Raw genomic sequence first — 19,577 nt, forward strand, 5'->3', positions numbered from 1 at the left:
AAATATTATATTTTATAACATAAAAATATTTTACAGGTCAGTTTCCATACATATACATATTTTAAAATTTCAAAAGGGGATAATTAAAAAAAAATACAGTAGTAAAGTTGAAAGATATATAAAACAATTAGTTGACTGGAATGATTTTTGAAGATTTCAAGTAAATGAATGTACAATGAAGGTCAAAAAACATTGATAAACATAAGCATGTATCTATGTAAATGATTTGTTTGCCATCCATTGATGCTACATATGTTACAATAGGCCTATACGTATGTGGTATTACAACCTATATTTTTTAACTTTTAAGGTGTTCTGTAGATAAGCGATTCTCAACCTTTTTAGTGTCGTTACCCTCTGAAAAGCCAAAAAAATAAGTAATAAAAAAAACCTTGCATCTCCCTTAATATATTTTATTACAAGGTTATATATGCAGCGTTTTATTTTTTACATTAATAAAATGATTTTTTGTATACGGGTCTAATTTTTGAACAGATTGCGACCTTCCAGGGCCGTGACCCTTAAATCGAGAAATGATATAACGACATTAGGTTGAAAATGACATAGAATAGAATATTTGAATCAAATTAAATATCTTATAAATGGCATTAAAATTTTTGTTCTTATATTTTTTAATTACAAAAAAAAACACTACCGCACAATCAACGTGCGTAATTTGAACGAATGAGCATTTGAACTTGTAAAATAAGGAAAGGTAATTAAAATAGTGAAAAGAAAAAAAAACTTGTGATGAATTTAGTGTAGAAAAAATTCAGAGAATTTTTTTCCTAGGAAACTGATCCAAAAGGAAACTTTGCCAAAAAAATCATTAAATATGTATCATATGCAATATATTTAATGAAATAATTTTGTAGAAAAATCTACATATTTTTTTTTAAATATTGTATTATAATGTTAAATAATAAATATACGTATCACATATTATTCATGATGATTTTTAAAATACAAAATAATATCCTTTATATTATGCATGCTAAAGATAATAGAAAGAAAATAATAATGAAAATAATACATTTTGTCCACTGTCGAGTACACCCCTGGCCCGGGATTCCACATGGAAGTTATTGCTTTAACTATGTAGTGTAGATAAGTTAAACTTTACATGTACTTGGTAAAAAAAACATACAATTGATAACTTTTACTCTCTAACAATACCCATTAAAAACAGAAACAGTTTAAAAAAATGCCAAAAACATAGAAATAAAAAATGTAAAGTAAATAATAATGATAATAATTTATATAGTACTATTTTTGTAAAATACTACATCAAGGGCGCTTCACTGTGATTGGATTGGGGAAAAGGAAATAGTAAAAATGATTTACTAAACAAATGCATTATTATTTTTTATTTTTTAAGTTAAAGTTATCCACACAGCGAAGTTAAAACGCCAACTTCCATATGTAATCAATGCCTGGCGTCTAGCGTTATTGGTGTTAAGTCTATGTTTTCAGAATGAGATGTTAAATTTGACATGTAATGAAAGCATGAAAGAAAAAAATATTAAAAACTATAAATTGTTTCATTTAAAAAAACATTTTAATAAAAAAACTTATTTTATATACCGGTGTTGTGATCAAGAGAGTTGATTTTAAGTTACGATAAATTGTGTTCATAGAAAATAAAATGTATACTTACAAATATATCAACCCCTTTCCAAAATACGGCTGACGAATATTACTTATTTTTACGATGAAAACAAGTACTTACGATTCTTGGCAGGTTTAAGGCGTTTGTCCACTACACGGAATTACACAGAATTTTACCGTCCGGCACTTCAGTTATCATTTTTAAATGACGATTTGCTTGGATTGGCTTGTGCTTTTGTCCATCTTTCTTCGGATCGGTGCGTGAACACGTTACGCGTAAATTCGATCACGCTAAACGGTTGTAGTCACTTTCATTTTTCAAAACCGGACTGCCGGACGGTCAAATTCCGGGTAGTGGACAATCGCCCTTAGACTAGAGCACACATAGGGTCACTGTCATCGTCATTACTTGTAAATAGGAAAACCACAGGAAATTAATTCCAGTTTACTAGTAATTTACCGACCATTACGAATGTCTCAAAAAGTATGTATTTTGGAAGTATATTACGATATCAACATAAAAGTAACAATAACAATATTCAAGTATCTGTTGAACTACACATGTTTTCTCGCAAATGACACATAATGTGAACCGAAACTCTCTGGTTTAAAAGGATTCTGATACACGGAAGTTCAAACTAATATGTTTCCTATCAGTTGAGAATAACATACTCGATAGTTAAGTTTTGACTCCGGACTTTTGTCTCAAATCGAAGCGCGGGGTTTGTAATTACAACAAATTTTAAGTAACTGAACTATACCGCAAAACACTCAACGATTCTGCTAACACCATTAAACAATTTACTTGAAAACATGATAATATAATATATAAAAAGTGGCAAAACAGTTGGCTAAAATTATCCAAAATTACAAATTTGTTTATAGGAAATTCAGTAATGGATTTAGCCATATTTACTACATACTTGTAAAAATACTAGTAACGCATGCCTTAGTATAAACAGCTAAATTTTATTCAGGTTTTGCGGATAAATTAACCTCATGGTTAGCAAGTTCTTGCAAACTAAACTGTATGAATCTACAAGCATTTTACACAATTTTTTTAGATAAATAAACAATTTATATAAAAATGTAAACTAAACCAATTACATAATGCGATTGAATATAATAAAACTGATGGCAGATTTTAGTAATCTTCAAGCAATAGTTATATCAAAAGAAATAAGGATTTTATTGATATTTCAATTGTCATGTCGGTATTACAGAAATTTTATAAAAACTTTTTTTTTTAGAAGTCTACAGATGTCACTACTAGTCCTATTTCAATAAATTTGACAGCGCATGAATTGTAAGCGCGAAAAAAACATCCGTATTCTTTTGGGATTGATATAGTTTGGAAAATAAAGATGTCCATACTTTCTGGGAGGTTTGCTGAAATATGTTTTTTCAACTGTTTTTTATTGAAAATTTTCCAAAATTCAACAAAATCGACCACAACACCTTGTATACCAAATCCATTAGCATCAGTATCAAATCCTACGTTACACAACTCAAAGCAATAACCAAAAATATTTTAAATAACATTTCTTTATTACTAAAAAAAGAATAACAAATTATGTATATTTTATGAATTAAAAAAAAAAAACAAAATTTGATTACATGAATGGAAGTAACAAGAAATGGAGGGTATAATTGTTTCTTCATATAAATTGATGAAGTCTACACGTGGAACTATGCAATCAACTTTACTCTAAAATTCCTAACAAATCCTGAATAATTATATTATATACATACATTTTTAGAACTATAGCAGCGAAATGAGATAACAATATATTCAAAGAATTTTTAAAATTGTAATAAAGGTATGAATATCACATTGTTTCCAAATAAGCAATAGACTATTTGGGTATGGAAACATAGGATGTGTTAGCTAAACCACTAACAATATTTGCTGAGAAATCCAGTACGGTACATACAATACAATTGGTTGCAGTGCCTCACATTGCACCGACCCCAACTAGAATGAAAATTTGAAGAAATTTGAAATACTAATTCAAAATGAAACATCAAACTTCAAATTGGTGTTATCCTCTTTTTGAAAATGCAAAATCTATCCATTTGTTCGCCGTGTACATATTTTTTTTAGCATGTATTACAATCAATAAGATTTTCAATGTTTCCATGAACGTTGCTCATTAATACGAGAAATTGTAGTTATTGGTGTTTGCGATTTTTAAATGATGTTAAACATTGTGGCGGTGAATATTTGGCCAGTTCAATCAATACGTAGACTGATGTACTTAAATGAAATGAACTTTACTTGGAAGTTCAAGTCTGGGTCCCCTTCAAAGCCCATTTCGCATGTTCATCTCCTTAAGGGAATCCATTAGACCATCCATAAGACCATTCCTGAGATTAAGGCAAATGCGACGAAAGAGCTGAAAAACATTACAAAGGAAGCGTTCCAGGACTGTTTCCAAAAGTGGAAGCACCGTTGGGATGTGTGTTAGTCCGGGAGGTAAATACATTGAAAAGGACCCAGACATATCGTAGTCATACAGGAGAAAGTGACCAAGTGCATTGTTTTACAAAAACGTGATCATTGACTATTTGATATTTTACTAGCTAATATTGCCCTGAAAAACATCCCAAAGGTTTTTAAACTTGTAAGTATAATATATTGACTTGGTAAAAATGACTAACTGCATTGATGTTTATTTTCTTGCCAAAGCAAAAGTGACTTAAATGGCCCTCCTGAACATTTTACGTTTTGGTAGTTGGTCACATTCTCCTGTACGACTACGATATAGCTTCTAAATAAAGTACATTTTGTTTTATGACGTCAGTCTACGCATTAATTGGTGAATTGGCCACGTATTTAGCGCCATTTTTACAAATATATTTGCTATGGTACACAATTGTTTATTTTGTTTCAAATTCGCATTTTCCAGACTTCCTACATTTTGGTCTTTATGTATTTAACTATTCACACAATGACACTTGATTTTTGTGTTCCTCTTTTTTTAAGATTTCCTGCAATTTCCACAATGGCGGTCATAATGAGAGCAGTGATTTTTTTTCTTTGGTGACCTGACAAAAGAGTACAATATCTCGTAATCAATCTTAGGATAGAATATGGCATTTATTTTCATATCCACATATATTATTTCAATTACACACACACGTCACGGAAATTTTATACATTTCTTATTTCTCTTTCTCTTGAAAAACAAAAAAAAAATGAAGTTTTACTGTTATGAATCATAAATTTTATGGCATTTACAGCTTTTGAACTAATGTTCCAAAAATAGGAGACTTTGATTGCATCATGTGCTATTTTCATCTGAAAAAGAAATGCAAGACCTCAAAATATGTAATTAAACAATTTAAGAAACATAATCTAAATAAAAATAATTTACAATCTGTATACATACATTGATAATAAATAATTTACGAAAGGATACGGGATATTTCCATGTTATGAAAAAGAAGACTCTCAAAAAAGGTCTCAACATTTTTTTTTCAAACGAAGGTGTTACAACTCACAAAGTGTTTTTTACTGAAACAACAAATTTCCATGGGCAAAATAATAATATGAAATATGTTTGCCTTTTTCTTAATGTTTATATTATTTCTGTTATTCATTGTTTCAGCATTCACTTTGTGGTAGGACATGATTATATTATAAATAAAACACTTGTTTTTTACCACTTCCGTATTATATTCAAACATGCAGTTATTTTTGTTTATATTCCGAAGCTAGTTGTAACAATATAATACTCAAGTAGTAAAAAAACACTAAAGCTGGTCTCTGAAGCGTAGGAGTGATCACCTTGCCTTCATATAAGTAACAATCAAGATAACACTGCATCAATACGATACAGTGCCCTATGCACCATTGGGTGCGGATAAGGTTAGAGAGAGAGTAAAAAAACAAGTGTTTTATTTATAATTTGGTTTCGTTTCTGTTTAAATTTACCGATACTAGTTCACCTGTTAACCTTCACAGTTGACCTTTATTGCTAGTGGAAAAGCTTTAGTATATTAACAAAGAAGTAATATTAAACGACTTAACTGAAACTTACGATAACATTACATAATCCAATTTAACACTATTCAGTAGCAGTTAGCGGCTTTATTATGATTAGAAGAGTATATCGGCCAATAACATAGAAGAAACAGCGTCCAACCTCTCAATTTGGCTATAGACCCTCACCGCGCTAATATACATGCATATCGATAATATAAATCTGATTTTATATTAAACCTAGAATAGACCACCGGGAATATACGCACTCGCCTTCAGTATTATACAAATTTCAACATACCCGGAACAAAACCTAATTCCGTAATAGTTTGAGTTCTCAACACATTCCCATTTATACAGCGACTAAATTTACTCTGTCACATAATTTACATCCGGTTTAAGACTCCAAATTATAAATTGCGAGCTCTTAATTTATACCTGTCCTCGCTTTATGCCGTTTCTAGAAATTTTGTCTTTTTGAGCCCTTCAAAGAGTCACTTGTTTGGATAAAGCGCAAATTCATTCCGACCGAATATGTGACAAATCATCATAATCCACGTCAGTTGAGATGTTGTTACGTATTTATATATCGTATAATAAATATAATATATCGCTCACTCCTTTCAAGAACGTCATAAATCAAAAAACTTGATTTTTCAGGAGAACGTTTTTAAAGTTTAAAAATACAATACAATGTATTAAAAATAAATATCAAGCCACTTACTGAACTTTTTACTGTGCAACAGATCTTTTTAGGTAAAACTTGAAGGGTTTTTCTCCATTTGAAAAATATTTAGTATATTTAAAAAAATGATTAAACAATACCTTTTCTTCAAAATGCAAAAACAACACTTTCTGCCCTGTAGCGGGTAAATATTAAGTTAAAAATATGCCGCTTTTGCTGGGATATAGTACATTTTCTGGGCATTCCGAAAACACGCACAACTGAAAATTGACGAATTTTGGTTTATGACGTTCTTGAACGGAGTGAGCGATATGTAGTAAGTATTTTACATTAAAAAAAATTGGGTTGTGATGATGAAATCAAAAAGTAAGGGCGTCGTGCACTACACGGAATTTTACCGTCTGGCACTTCAGTTAGCGTGATAAAACGATGATTGGCTTGCGCTTTTGTCCATTTTTCTTCGGATCGGTGGTCTTGACCGGTGCGTGAACGCGTTGCGCGTAAATTTGATCACGCTAAACTGTGGTAGTCGCTTTTATTTTTCAAAACCAGACTGCTGGATGGTAAAATTCCGTGTAGTACACAAGACCCCTAACCATCATTTTGAATTTAGTCACAGTCTTAAGTTCTCGCATTTTAATTGATTAACAATAATTGAACAAGATATTAAATATGAACTGTCCAGTTCTCACATACCGTTGCCATTAATTTAAATTGTGATTTAAAAAAAACAGTTGTAATTTAAAATACTTTTAAGTAAAATAAACTTTTGACTTTGCTGTTAAGGTGAGCAACAAGCGAAACATGAGAACTGGGCACAAAACACATCATTTTCAAGAATTGCTCATTAAAATTTAATGACTGTATAACCGTATTGAAGGTTACCCATTCAATTGCATCACTCGGCAGGAAATATTCCACCTCCCCACAAACTAAACATCCCGGAAATAATGGAATTTGATTTCAAAAGCCGCAAAAGTTTGTCAACAAACGAGCGCGCGCCGAACAAAAATTGGCCTCTGCGCACAATTAGCCAAGAGAATATAAAAGATATAATATTTTACAATGTTCCTGCAGAGACAAGCAGAGGATAAGTTTGTCAACAAACTAGCGCGCTTCTCAACAAAAATTGACCTCCGCGCACAGTTAGATTAATATATAATAGATATATTATTTTACAATGTTCCTGCAGAGACAAGCAAAGGGTAAGTTTGTCAACAAACTAGCGCGCTTCTCAACAAAAATTGACCTCCGCGCACAATTAGATTAGAATATAACAGATATAATATTTTACAATGTTCCCGCAGAGACGAGCATAGGGTGGATGAGATTAGTCGAATTCTAGGTCCAGGTCGTAGTTGGAAGGGGGGGGAGGTCTCGGGCGCTGCTCCTGCGGGTTTGTGGAGGTCGCGGGCGGCGAAGAGATGGAGCGCAGCAGCGACAGGACCCCGGCCATGGGCCGGATCCTCGCGCCGGGCTCCACGCTGGTGGACCAGGAGATGGAGGGGCCCGACGGGGACGCAGAGGTCACGGGGGCCGCGGCGGGGGTCGGGGGGGCGGCGGGGCCCGCGGGACCGGGGGCCGCCGTCGTGGCCGTCGAAGATTGGGGGAATGGAACGCCGCACGCTCGGAATAAGAAAGACAGGCCGGGTAATGCAGCTGGAAATAACGAAAAGAAAGAAAGATTCATTAGTAATGTTAGTATATAAACATTGACCGAGATTTTAGTCAACTGGTTTGAGATGTACCACCGCTTAAAAATATTTCAAATAAAAATGACAATGCAAATGTAAAAGAAACTAAAAAGTTTTCTTTTCAAGATATCTTTTTTTTTTGGACATCTTTTTACTGTTAATATATAATTATAAATACATTAAATATTTATAGCTATAACTTTGTGTCGTGTCATTTTTAGTATTTAACTTTTTTCAAAAACAATACATTACTATTCATACACTTACAACTACAAAAAATGTAGTAACTACACAAAATGTGATGTAATTTTATGGACCTGGGGAGGGCTTTTAGTACATTTTGTTCTGCGATCCTTAGTGCATGTTAGTCTTCGGGTCAACTAAAAACACATGCGATTAATATGTGTGAATAGTGCTATGGTAGTGACGTGTAGTATTCTTTGCATGCTGGAATAGTGATTGTTCTGACGAAGAGAACGAAAAAATGTCTCAAAACCGGTAGACTAAAATCTCATTGAGTGGAAAATTAAATGTTGTGAGTGGAAATTTTGAAGCTAGCTAATATTGTACATGTAAAATTGAAGTATACCGAGGTCTGCTGTGGGAGTGGCGGCTGGAGGGCGCGTGCTCGGGGGCGCCAAGCTCTTCCTGCATATGGGGCACGTGGCGTGCAGGGCCAGCCAGGGGGCGATGCAGCCCTGGTGGTAAAGGTGCCCGCAAGACAGCTCGCGGACTTTCTCATCTGAAATTATTCAAATTTTCTCCATTCAGGCAAATGTCACTCACTGACAATTGTTGAATCCCAGGTGTGGGACCATTTTTATTTTAATCTATCGGGAACAGGAAGGATAAATTAGTGTGGGCCAATCAGGAACTTCTTAATTTGAAAGCTCATCTTTTCTCCGCTCCAGACTCAGTCCACTCGAGATCCCGATTCATGACGTTTTATTATATTTATTTTTTAATATCATTATCATCCTATTTTTATTATTAGTATCCATGTCTTTATAAGCGCCCTTAAGGTAGTATTTTAAGAAAATGGCGGTATACAAATTATGCATATTGTCATCATTATTTGCTCATTGCTGGGAGAAAACCACGTAAAACTCCTCAGGAGAAGCCGGACTGTTGACTGTCATTAACAGGCCTTCCGCTCCACTAGAATGCGGTTTACATTTGGTGTCTAAGTTTGGTTTGTGATACAAATGTCCTTTACTATTTTTATCATGTATGATATCACATTATGAACTAACACGGATCTGATGTCGGATAGGTCCTCAGCCAGGCTTCAGTTGTTGCCTTTGAAAGCTGAAATGGTGGCAGAGTATCAGTATCAACAGGTGGGGAGTACCTTTGATGAAGGCCTCCCAGCAGACGGAACACTGCATGCACTGCTGCTCCTGCTGCAGCGTTACGGCCACCTCGGGTAGGCCGGCGATGGCCTCGGCCGGCAGTGGCGGCGGCCCCTCGGACTCCACCTGCCACAGCAGCTGGGAGACCACCCCGTCCAGGCCCTCGCCCGTGAGCAGCAGGTCCACGGGCGCGCCGCCCAGCAGCAGCAGCGGGGATGCGCCGCCGCCCGCCGCCGCGCTGCCGCTCGCCACCACGCCCGTCAGCTGCTGCATCAGCTGCAGGAAGCGCGACTCGGGCGCGCCGTCCGCCATGCTCAGCGGGCTGCAACCAGACGTGCCATTTTAAATTCCAATTCATCTTAACCAGTCAACTGCCAAGAGCGTCTTAAGACGCATAATTTTCTGTGATCGGAGTACCGCTCATACAAAAATTACGTCTTAAGACGCGCCGATTTAAATGGGCTTTTAGTAAAGAAAATCAATTATTTAACCGGTTAACTGCCAAGAGCGTCTTAAGACGCATAATTTTCTGTGATCGGAGCGCCGCTCATACAAAAATTACGTCTTAAGACGCGCAATTTTAAATGGGCTTTTAGTAAAGAAAATCAATTATTTAAAATGTACAAATATATTGAACGCATAGTGACATCCATTGAGAATATCTTTGCATACTTAGAATTGAAACAGAATTTGTTTTTACCACTTTAAACGTAAATTAAAGAGAGCTTTGTCATCGGAACAACTAATGGCGCCAGGGTTGTCCAATAATCCTGAGTCACCTGCCGTCACTGCCGAATCTGATGACAGTGATTTTAGTGTCGATTCTGATGATTTTTAATTTTTTTAAATCAAAGTGTGTGTGTGTGTATACTTTTAATATTAAACTAACATAAACAATTACTTTTGACATATAATTTAGTTTTCATATTTTCTATGACAAATTTTGTGACAACCCTGCACCATGAACAATTAATTTTATGATTATGGATAAATGACTGAACGACTGGCGCGCTCTTCATTTATTTGGCAAGTTTTATAAATAAATGTTAATACACTTTTAATAACAATTTGTTTAGAAGGTTTTATTTTTGTTGTAAAATTCGCGGCGTGCTGGGTACCAACGAACATGTACCTGCCGGCAGTTAACCGGTTAAAACTCGGGAGCAATACTTGACATCAGTATCATTATTGTCAAAGGTTGGGATTGACCGGAGAATTTCGTTGTAACGTAATGTCGTTCGCGGCGAGCATCCTACTTCGGATGGAGCACTCGGAATGCTGTACTGACTAGACGAATGCTCGCATCGTAACATTTTACGTTATGATGAAATAACTCCGGTCAGTCCCCACATTAAGGGTTTAAAAACGTATGATGCTCGGCAGGCTGTAAGGAGACATTTCGATTCATCTAAAAATTCAGGTTAAAAGTTAGGAACAAAACTCATGAAGGTGATGTGAGTATCATTATCGTCAATTATTTTTCATAATGTTATGTATTTTTCAAAATGCAGCAAAGAATAATTCTTCTTCTAACCTTTATCTGGACCCAATAGTGCTCAGGTCATTGCATCGTATTGACAGTGTTATCTAGATCGTTACATACATGAAGGCAAGGCGATCACTACTCCGCTTCAGGTACCAGTCCAGGGTAATATTGAATAAATATTACAGTGGAAAATCACTTATATTTATTTGAACTCCCCTGGGAATCGAACCCGGGACATCTAGCACGGTAGCCAAGCATACTGATCATTACAATAAGGAGGTGGACAATATATAAATATATAAAATATGTAATATATACATAAATAGTTTACCTTATTTCATTATTATACATAACGAAACTTAAATCCTGTCCAGTTGGATTTTCCTGGAAGAAAAAAAAAACATGATTTATCAATGTGAATAAACATTTGATTTATTGATTGGTATTAAAAAAAAAATGTATACACACTAACTGCATTTAGGATATGCATGGCAGTGGATGTATACATGTGTGGAGATAAATAATGCAGATTTTCATAAAAAAAAAAAGATTTAACCACCGCATTTGAACGAGCAGTGTTTGCATATGACGTATGTGTCGTATCGTACCACTGCTCGCGTGTTTCCACTTGTTTGCGTTATACAAGATAAACAACCCAACTGAGTTCGCCAGTTGCCACTTGACGCTCGTAGAGGTTTACGCAAATCTTTTCTTCTGTTTTAAATTATATTGTTTGCGGGAAACGCTTAAAAGTGCCTTTTACATGCTGTTGGTAGAGAGTGGGAAACGCTTATAAGCGTTCTATTTGCTTACATTTTGGTAGAGCGCGAGCGACGCCATAAAACATAGTAAAGATCAGAATTGTGTTAGCGGTTACACGTGATAAGTATAGACTGTCGGAGTATTTTCAGGGTCAAGGTTGATGAAAAAACTGCCCGATAACAATGTGTTAAAAATTTTTTTTTTTTTTAATTAAATTTATTTTACTTGATAATTTTTTATTCATGGAAACTCTTTGAATATAAAATAGAAATACCTGATATTTCTTGGTTCAATTTTTGTGAAAAAAAACACAAGCTAGAAGTGGTTAGAAACTTTAATTTATGATTAATAAGATTTTTTGAAAGACAAATGTAATTTGAAATTTCTCTCAACTAATAAAAAAAAAATCAATCACTAATTTGTTTCATTGCAACAAAAATACAGGTAAACTGATTTCGATCTCGATGTTCAGTTGATATAGGGTCAGAATAAATAGAGTGTAAAAGGCTAATTTAATTTTGGTATTTGAAATGTCAAAATCAAGGCAAATTATCAATTCAAAGTTATCAAATTAATAGGCAAATTATCAATTCAAAGTTATCAAATCGTTGGTAGGCTGTTAACAATACGACACATGTTAGAATAAGATACAATAACTAACTACGTATAGCACTGTTAATTGAAGTTGCAAAATATAACCTTTTGTCTTATTGGGACATTTTTATTTTATTAACAAGGTCAAGGGATCTTGCATCCCTTATATCACTGCGACCATATTAGGTCTAGTGTGACCTCCCTCTGTTACATAGCTCACTCTCAAGACCTACGTGAGTCATGTAGCTCACGACCTGTCTTGGTGGTAAGAGCTTCACCTTCTCGGAGTCCAGTAGTGGTCCTCCGAGGATGTGACTTCGTTTGCGAGAGAGTGCGTCACAGTTATAGAGAATGCGGATTGGTATTGGGACATTAGCAACACAATTAATGATGGATAATTAATTAGTAAGGGCTATAAAGTTGCATCAAAAGTATTACGGATATTAACCTTTCCCTTACGGTGCTAAAAAAAACGCGTGTTCCGGTGTTGGGTAGTCACAACACAATAAAAAATTTGCGATTTTAAACCGGAAAAATACGGACATTCATAGCTAATCCCCTTAATTAATTATAAATGAAGTCAAAAATTATAACAACAAGCATAGATCTACTTTAGTTGCAAGCCCAAGAGCTACTGCCGACTGCCGCTAGCCAGAGGAAAAAAACACGACTGAGAACATTGAGCTTTGAGCTCCTCGCACTTGCACAGTGCAAGTATGCAAGAGTGAGATGCGAATATAGTGTCGCGCTTCCCGCACACTCTTCCCGCCCTTTTTATACGCAAATTTGTTTCTGATATTCACAAAATACCTCCGATGTACCTGATACATTCTGATTATTTTTCAAATCAATGCGTAACTATGTTATGGAGGAATGCCTAAAATCTTAGCTTTATATTTATTATATTTATAGAGATATTGACGGTTATTAGAAGCAATGTGTACAAGGTACACAACACCGGGAAGGGAGGGTTAAGAGAGGGTGAGATGGAGCAACAAACACAATAACGCTGAGATATGAATAGGAAACTGACTCTAGGTGTATTTGCATCTCTATAGTTCCAAGGCGGTTGCCAGCGAGTCCAATCAATATTTCTCCTCTGCAAAAAATGAAAATCTTCAGAAACGCGATAATAATACCTCTTTTGGTCAATAGAACTTTGAATATTATGCAAAAAAAGCTGTACAACCCGCTTCCACTATCCATAAATCATTCAATCATTAAAAAACTAATCTAAATGAAACTAAAATGAAACTATAAAAGAGCTATTCATAAATGGATAATGGAAGTGGGTAGAGCTGAAATAGATTGAATCATTCAGCCTTGTCGTATTTGATTGCATGTCATAAACAAATTTCTCTAATACATAGTTTTATAAATAATTACTGCAAAATATGCCCTGGGCAAAAGGAAAACTCAGTAAGGGCACATTATTGTAATTTATAACTATACACTAATGAAAAAATTAAATACAGAAATTACACATACATTTTTCAAATACCACACTGGCTGGTAGATGCGTGATATATATGTATTTATTCACAAGCATTAATGGCAGCGAAAGATCAAAGATCACACTGATAATAGATCAATTGTGCTTTTTTTCACTCAACTAACAAATTCAATATTATTCCACAATATTCAAGATTGCACAATAACATTGAACGTGTGTAGTTTATGCTGAAAATTTGTGCTATATTATTAGTGAAATAAATAAAAAATACAAATATGCAAAAATTTTATGCAGTATTGGGCAATATGGGACCTATAATACAAGTAGAGGGCACCAATATTTCAACAGTAACATTTCGCAATATGTAATATGTATTGTTTATGGACTTGCTTAGTATAACAATATTGATTCAGTGTTGACCTACCTAGCGGAAAGATCAATATTACTCTACCATTTCAATAATATTGATTGTCTAGCGGCCGCTTAAAATTGCGTTTTCATAAATTATAACTACTATGTACTACTAATATCACGCCGTTTACCATCGTAGGCAGAGGAGGATGGAACACCATACTCTTCTGTCCTGTCTCCTCGCTTTCTTCACATCCATACATCTAGTCATACATGTCCACGCAGACTTTTCACGCCACCAGATTTTAGATTCTGTTTGATCTGATCGTGCCTCTTCTTCTCTTTTGTCTTTTTTGGCCGTCCTCGTTCTGTTCTCCCGCTCGCATTCCCCACATATACTTTCTTAGTCATTCTCTCATTATCCATTCGCTCCACATGTAATACCACCTTAAAGAACTCTTCTTAATATTTTCAATTATCCCTTGTTCAGCCTTTTTTTATAAATGCTATACAATTCACCATTTAGGAAAGTAAAAATATTTACATGAAAAATTAACAGAAGAGCAGATGCAATTTTTAAGTCTCAACACAGGCGAATACAAATCAATTAAAAATACAAATTAAACCTCTGTATTAGTCTACTAAATTATTTTGTTTATAAGCACATTAATTTTGTTTACATTTTGCTCCTATACATCAATGAACAAATATAGATAATACAAAAATATATAACCACAGTTATTAACTTTTATCTATATTTAAAAAGACTATCTCTACGTAAAAACCGAGACAGATAAGATTTCTTTAAAAAATAATGGTATCATAAACAGATATTACATATCTATAATTCTATATAAGTGTCTGCTCAAAGGTATTTCACATTTAAAAAATAATTGACAAGTCTCATTGTAATTCTTCAACACTTAAACTGCATTAAAATTTTCATTTAGTAATTTATCACAATCTATAAAAATCTTTTGCGACACATATTTCGATGCGTTCCGCATCATTTTCAAACACCGTATGATGCAGAATGCATCGAAACATGTGTCACAATAGATTTTTAAGAAATAGTGGAATTTACGGAGTGAAATTTAACAACAAAAAAATACTCATATTTGGCATTTTTTTGTTTGTTCTGCTACTTCCTCTTTTTCCCACATGCACACAGATCTCCAAAATAGAGACCTTGTGGGTTGTTCCTTTAATGATAAAAAAAGAAATTTTATTTACAATATCATTGTTCATTCCAAATTTGTGTATTTTTTATAAGAATTTAAGTATTCAAATTATATTCATAAATGTATGCGAGAAGAACAAAGAGATGCAGTTCATCGACTTTATTTGTTTATAATATTGTCCCCACCACATGTAACTCTTTTAAAATCGTATATATAAAGGGTGGAGGGCAAGTTTTTGTGTGCTCAGATAAGATTAAAATTCAAACGTATATACGTCGCGCTAGCTCTTCGTCTATTGGCGTCGCTTTGTTCTTCTCGCCCTTATAACTTTTGTAATTTTCGATAAATAAATACAGTGAAACCTCTATCTATCGTTTTTCAAGGGACCTATCGAAATAAACTATGAATGCGGAAAAACAATAAATGCGGAAAAACAATAAATGCGGGAAAACAATTTGTATGACATACCAGTAACTCGAGTGTACTTTTTTGCAAATTTGCACAAAAATAGTTGATTTTAGAAAAAAAAACAGAAATGGGTGTCATGCAAATCAATAAAACCAATTGATAAGTATTCAAAATGGTTTGTTTAAGAAAAACAAAGACAATTGATTACTATTTAAAAATTTTAGTCAAAAATATCAAATTAGGAGCGTAATTCAAACGATGAATGCGATAAAATGATGATAGAGAAACGGTCAATGCGATCTATTTTTGTATGAAATGAATCCGGGGTAGAAGAAATAAACGACACATCCGAGAAAACGATTATTCGAGGAACGATAGATAGAGGTTTCACAGTAATTGTCTTCATGTGCGCATTTCCGTCTTCCTAATCATAAGTGTTCCAGTACTGTTAGTCGTAACAATTATTAAAAATAGGTGTATGGAAGTGAACTTTCATGTTTCTGGTCGGTTTGTCCAGATATTTTTAACCGGTCTGGACAAGCCAACTAGGAAAAAATAAAGTTCACTTTCATACACCTGTACACTGTAATTTAAAATTTAATTTTTTATCATTAAAGAAAAAAAAACCAAAGGCTCTATTTTGGAGACCTGTTTGCATGTGGGAAAAATAGGAAGTAGCAGGAATATATAAAAATATATATATATATCAGACCAATTGAACAAGATCATTCTTGAAATCATTTTGCTATTGGAGCAAATTGAATCCACTCATTTGGGAATCATTTTCTTTGAATATTAAAAATAAAATTTAGAATAAGTATTTCTAAATCGCAGTGACTGAGTCAGATATCAATTTATTATGATGAATACGATTTTTAAAACGTATTATTTTTGTTGTTAATAAAATTAAAGAGGGAATGCATTATACACAGGAGTAAAAAACAAATTATGCAGGTGATTGCAATAGATAAAGTTATACGACATAAAACTAAACATTGTTTTTAACCACAGGTTTAGATAAGCACCTTGTTATCTTCAGGGGTGGATATGTACCTCCCAGATCATTTCTTCACCGTAACCAATGTGTTAATGAAAAATTAACACTGTGTGAATTCGATGTGGTGCCAAATAGGTATCAAATTGTGGTAGAGTGGGTTCGAACCGAGAAACTCTGACTTAAGAGTCCGCGACACTAACCACGGGACCACAACCCAACACTATGATATTTAGTAAGCATCAAATGTAAAATCACAAAGTTGGTGCTTCAAATATTTATTACATTACTAATATTTTTCACAGATATATCCTACCTGTTCTGAAAATTCATCCTCAGGTAGAAGCAATGTATCTTCTTCGAATCTTTGTCCGGTATTAGAGGGAGCATTATTAGTTCTTGTGGCTGGCGTCTCGCGACTAGCTTCCGTATCTTCTAACTGTTCTATAAATCCACCAAAGCAAATAGGACACGTGTAATCCTGAAATAAGTGGAAACAAAAGTCAATGTCAAAATCAGACTAAACATCAGGATCACCCGCCAAAACTTACAAAATCATTTTTGATTGCTTAGCTATGTTTAACCCATAGCACTGAAGTGCCGCCATAGAGGCAGTATGCATGGTTTGCCATATTACTCGAGTGCCGCCGAATGGAGCCAAGAAAATAAGGTTTTAACACATTGTTTGTGGGTAGCGCTTAAAAGCATATTTTACATACTGTTAGTAGAGAGCGGAAGACGCTTGTAAGCGTTCTATTTGCTTACTATTAGTAAAGCACGAGAGATGCCAAAAAAAACAATGTACAGTTCAGAATTGGATTTGCGGTTATTTGTGATTAGTATAGAACCCTAATTAGTACATTAATTAGGGTCGGGATTGATGAAAAAAACCACCAGACAACAATGTGTTAATATCAAATTATGAAATAGATATGAAGCTCAAAATACTCAATACGCACTTACACCTGTTATGATTAGCGTAAACAACGTTGAATGATCCAGTGAATCCAGAAACCAAATTAACACACTAAGGACGGGAAAGGTATTTCTACCCATTCGGTCAATTGACGCTTAAGGACGGGAAGGGTATTTTTACCTTCTGCTCCAACCTCAATTCAAAGTCCGAAATGAAGGAGATATTTAATGTTTTTAAATTAATATTATGGACCAATATTTTAAGGTCTAAACTATATGTACGCAATTATCAAACGTCTTTGCCAGCGGTCTGTAGATGTAAAAAACACCCGTCCGAAATGTGTTAAGTAACAACTTCTTGAGAAGTTGTTCCATGATTTGGTTTTTGGATTGCCCATCATGGGCTGGTGATAATTGGAAAAATAATGTGTTAAAAATAATTTTTTAGAAAAACGGTTTGTTTTAAAAGCCAATGACAGGTCATAAGCCCTGTTAATACCCGGACTTCTATATTCTTCTTCACGTATGTTGAGATCTCTAAAAGTAAAAATAATTCCTAATTGAAGAAAGCCAGATTTGTTAATGTGGACCCGCCCAAAAATAATAAGAAAAATAGTATTTTTTAAGTACATGAATCTCGTTAAAGCAAAGGAATATATGCATAAACAGAATTACACTTATTTATAAATGTATGTATGTATTTATGTATTGTTAGTTCCCATAAAATTATTAGTTCCGGATAATGCAGTAATCAATGAAAACAATTACTGTTTTCCCTAATTACCACAAAATCTGCAATTTTTAGGAACTATATTTAAATGAACATTTTTTTATATTAACATATGTTATCTTTTTTAATAACATTCACAGGGTTTGTGTTGTTGAGGCGACACCATATTTTTTTTATTGCAAAATACAATTTTGAATGATAAAATAACCACAGAGAAACGCTATGTATTTCAAATTAAAATTGCATGTAATTAAAAATATGAAAAAATTTAAAAAATGTGAAAAATTTAAAATATATTCAACTCTGCAGTTCTGACACCACCATGTTTCAGCCGAAATGTAACAACAGATGTTTCATTTTAACCCGTCTTATGTTTCAGCAATCTGTTCAGCTGAATTCTCCTGAGGAACATTCTAATGAATATTATATTTTAAGCGCATTCATACACTAAACAATGTATAAAGAACATTCCAAATAGGCTCACAAATGTGCAAACATGAAATAGTTCAAAAACAGTTACAGAGAAGTCAATTAATGCATGATGATTTCACCTTTAGAATGAGGTTTTCACTAACTTCGAGTAAGCCGAAAGCAAAGACCATTTTGCCTGTACTTAACAAGATATCAACTCTAATACAACTAACGAAAATGTAAGAGCCAAAATATGAACAATTTTTGATAAATTTTCAAATGTCAAAGAGCCAAATGCGGAATTATTATGCCAAAAAACAGGCACCGAAACGAAAACGTAATACGTATAATCACAACTCTAATAGGATTCTAAAAATACACCCAGCATTATTTTTATTTGTTTTCTGGTGCTGATAAAACAGGTGACTGCCAAATAATGCGTTAATCAAAGTCGAACCACTGTCGAGATTAGGAAAAAAAGGAAAAACAAATCAGAATTGATTAAGATACCGCAATAAGTAAGATATATTTCACAAGGTTACGTCAATTGAAGTCGTCATGTTTTGATGAAATTGCGTAGCCTGGTTTATTTGTATAAGGGGAGTACGGTATATTATGATGCGAACAATATATATGAAATGACACGTCTATTAACCGCATAGTCGTTTATCCCAATTTTAAAGTAAAATATAAAAAAATATTGAATATTGATTTTATTTAATACCTGTGAAACATATTCTAATTCAATGCTGCATTTGTGACAAAAGAACCGGACCGGTAGAGTTCTGTTTTCAACTACAGCCTCCGCCATTTTATTGAGAAAATATTGAATCTAAATTTAATATTTGTATGTTGATAACAATCACTAATATCAGCTTGAACCAAGAAGCAACAACGAACAATTTACACATCCGCCATGTTTCTTTCTACGTTTAATTCCATAGACAAAGCAAATGAATTCCGTTCTA

The 19,577-nt window shown here is 33.9% G+C and overlaps 1 protein-coding gene across 1 annotated transcript; it reads right to left on the minus strand.

Moving 5' to 3' along the window:
- Positions 1–4,638: 4,638 nt before the first annotated feature.
- Positions 4,639–19,551, minus strand: LOC148301864 (E3 ubiquitin-protein ligase RNF126-B-like). The gene is made up of 6 exons (XM_088272584.1): positions 19,334–19,551; positions 16,870–17,034; positions 11,142–11,194; positions 9,324–9,646; positions 8,562–8,714; positions 4,639–7,937 (listed from the first exon to the last, which is right to left on the minus strand). Exons 1-6 carry the CDS (start codon positions 19,418–19,420, stop codon positions 7,609–7,611), a joined length of 1,110 nt encoding a protein of 369 aa, XP_088128710.1. The 5' UTR covers positions 19,421–19,551; the 3' UTR covers positions 4,639–7,608.
- Between the last annotated feature and the right edge of the window lie 26 nt (positions 19,552–19,577).

This window comes from Brachycentrus maculatus, unplaced genomic scaffold, assembly GCF_059751285.1.
Source record: "Brachycentrus maculatus isolate JH-2025_06_01 unplaced genomic scaffold, ASM5975128v1 h1tg000511l, whole genome shotgun sequence".
Classification (NCBI taxonomy): domain Eukaryota; kingdom Metazoa; phylum Arthropoda; class Insecta; order Trichoptera; family Brachycentridae; genus Brachycentrus; species Brachycentrus maculatus.

Excerpts from the sequence above, each read along its gene's own strand:
- LOC148301864 (XM_088272584.1), bottom strand. The coding sequence starts at position 19,420 with ATGGCGGAGGCTGTAGTTGAAAACAGAACTCTACCGGTCCGGTTCTTT. Across the intron at positions 11,195-16,869 it reads AGGATGAATTTTCAGAACAG|GAAAATCCAACTGGACAGGA; the intron begins GTAGGATATATC and ends TTTTTCTTCCAG. Across the intron at positions 9,647-11,141 it reads ATGTATAATAATGAAATAAG|CCCGCTGAGCATGGCGGACG; the intron begins GTAAACTATTTA and ends GTCTGGTTGCAG.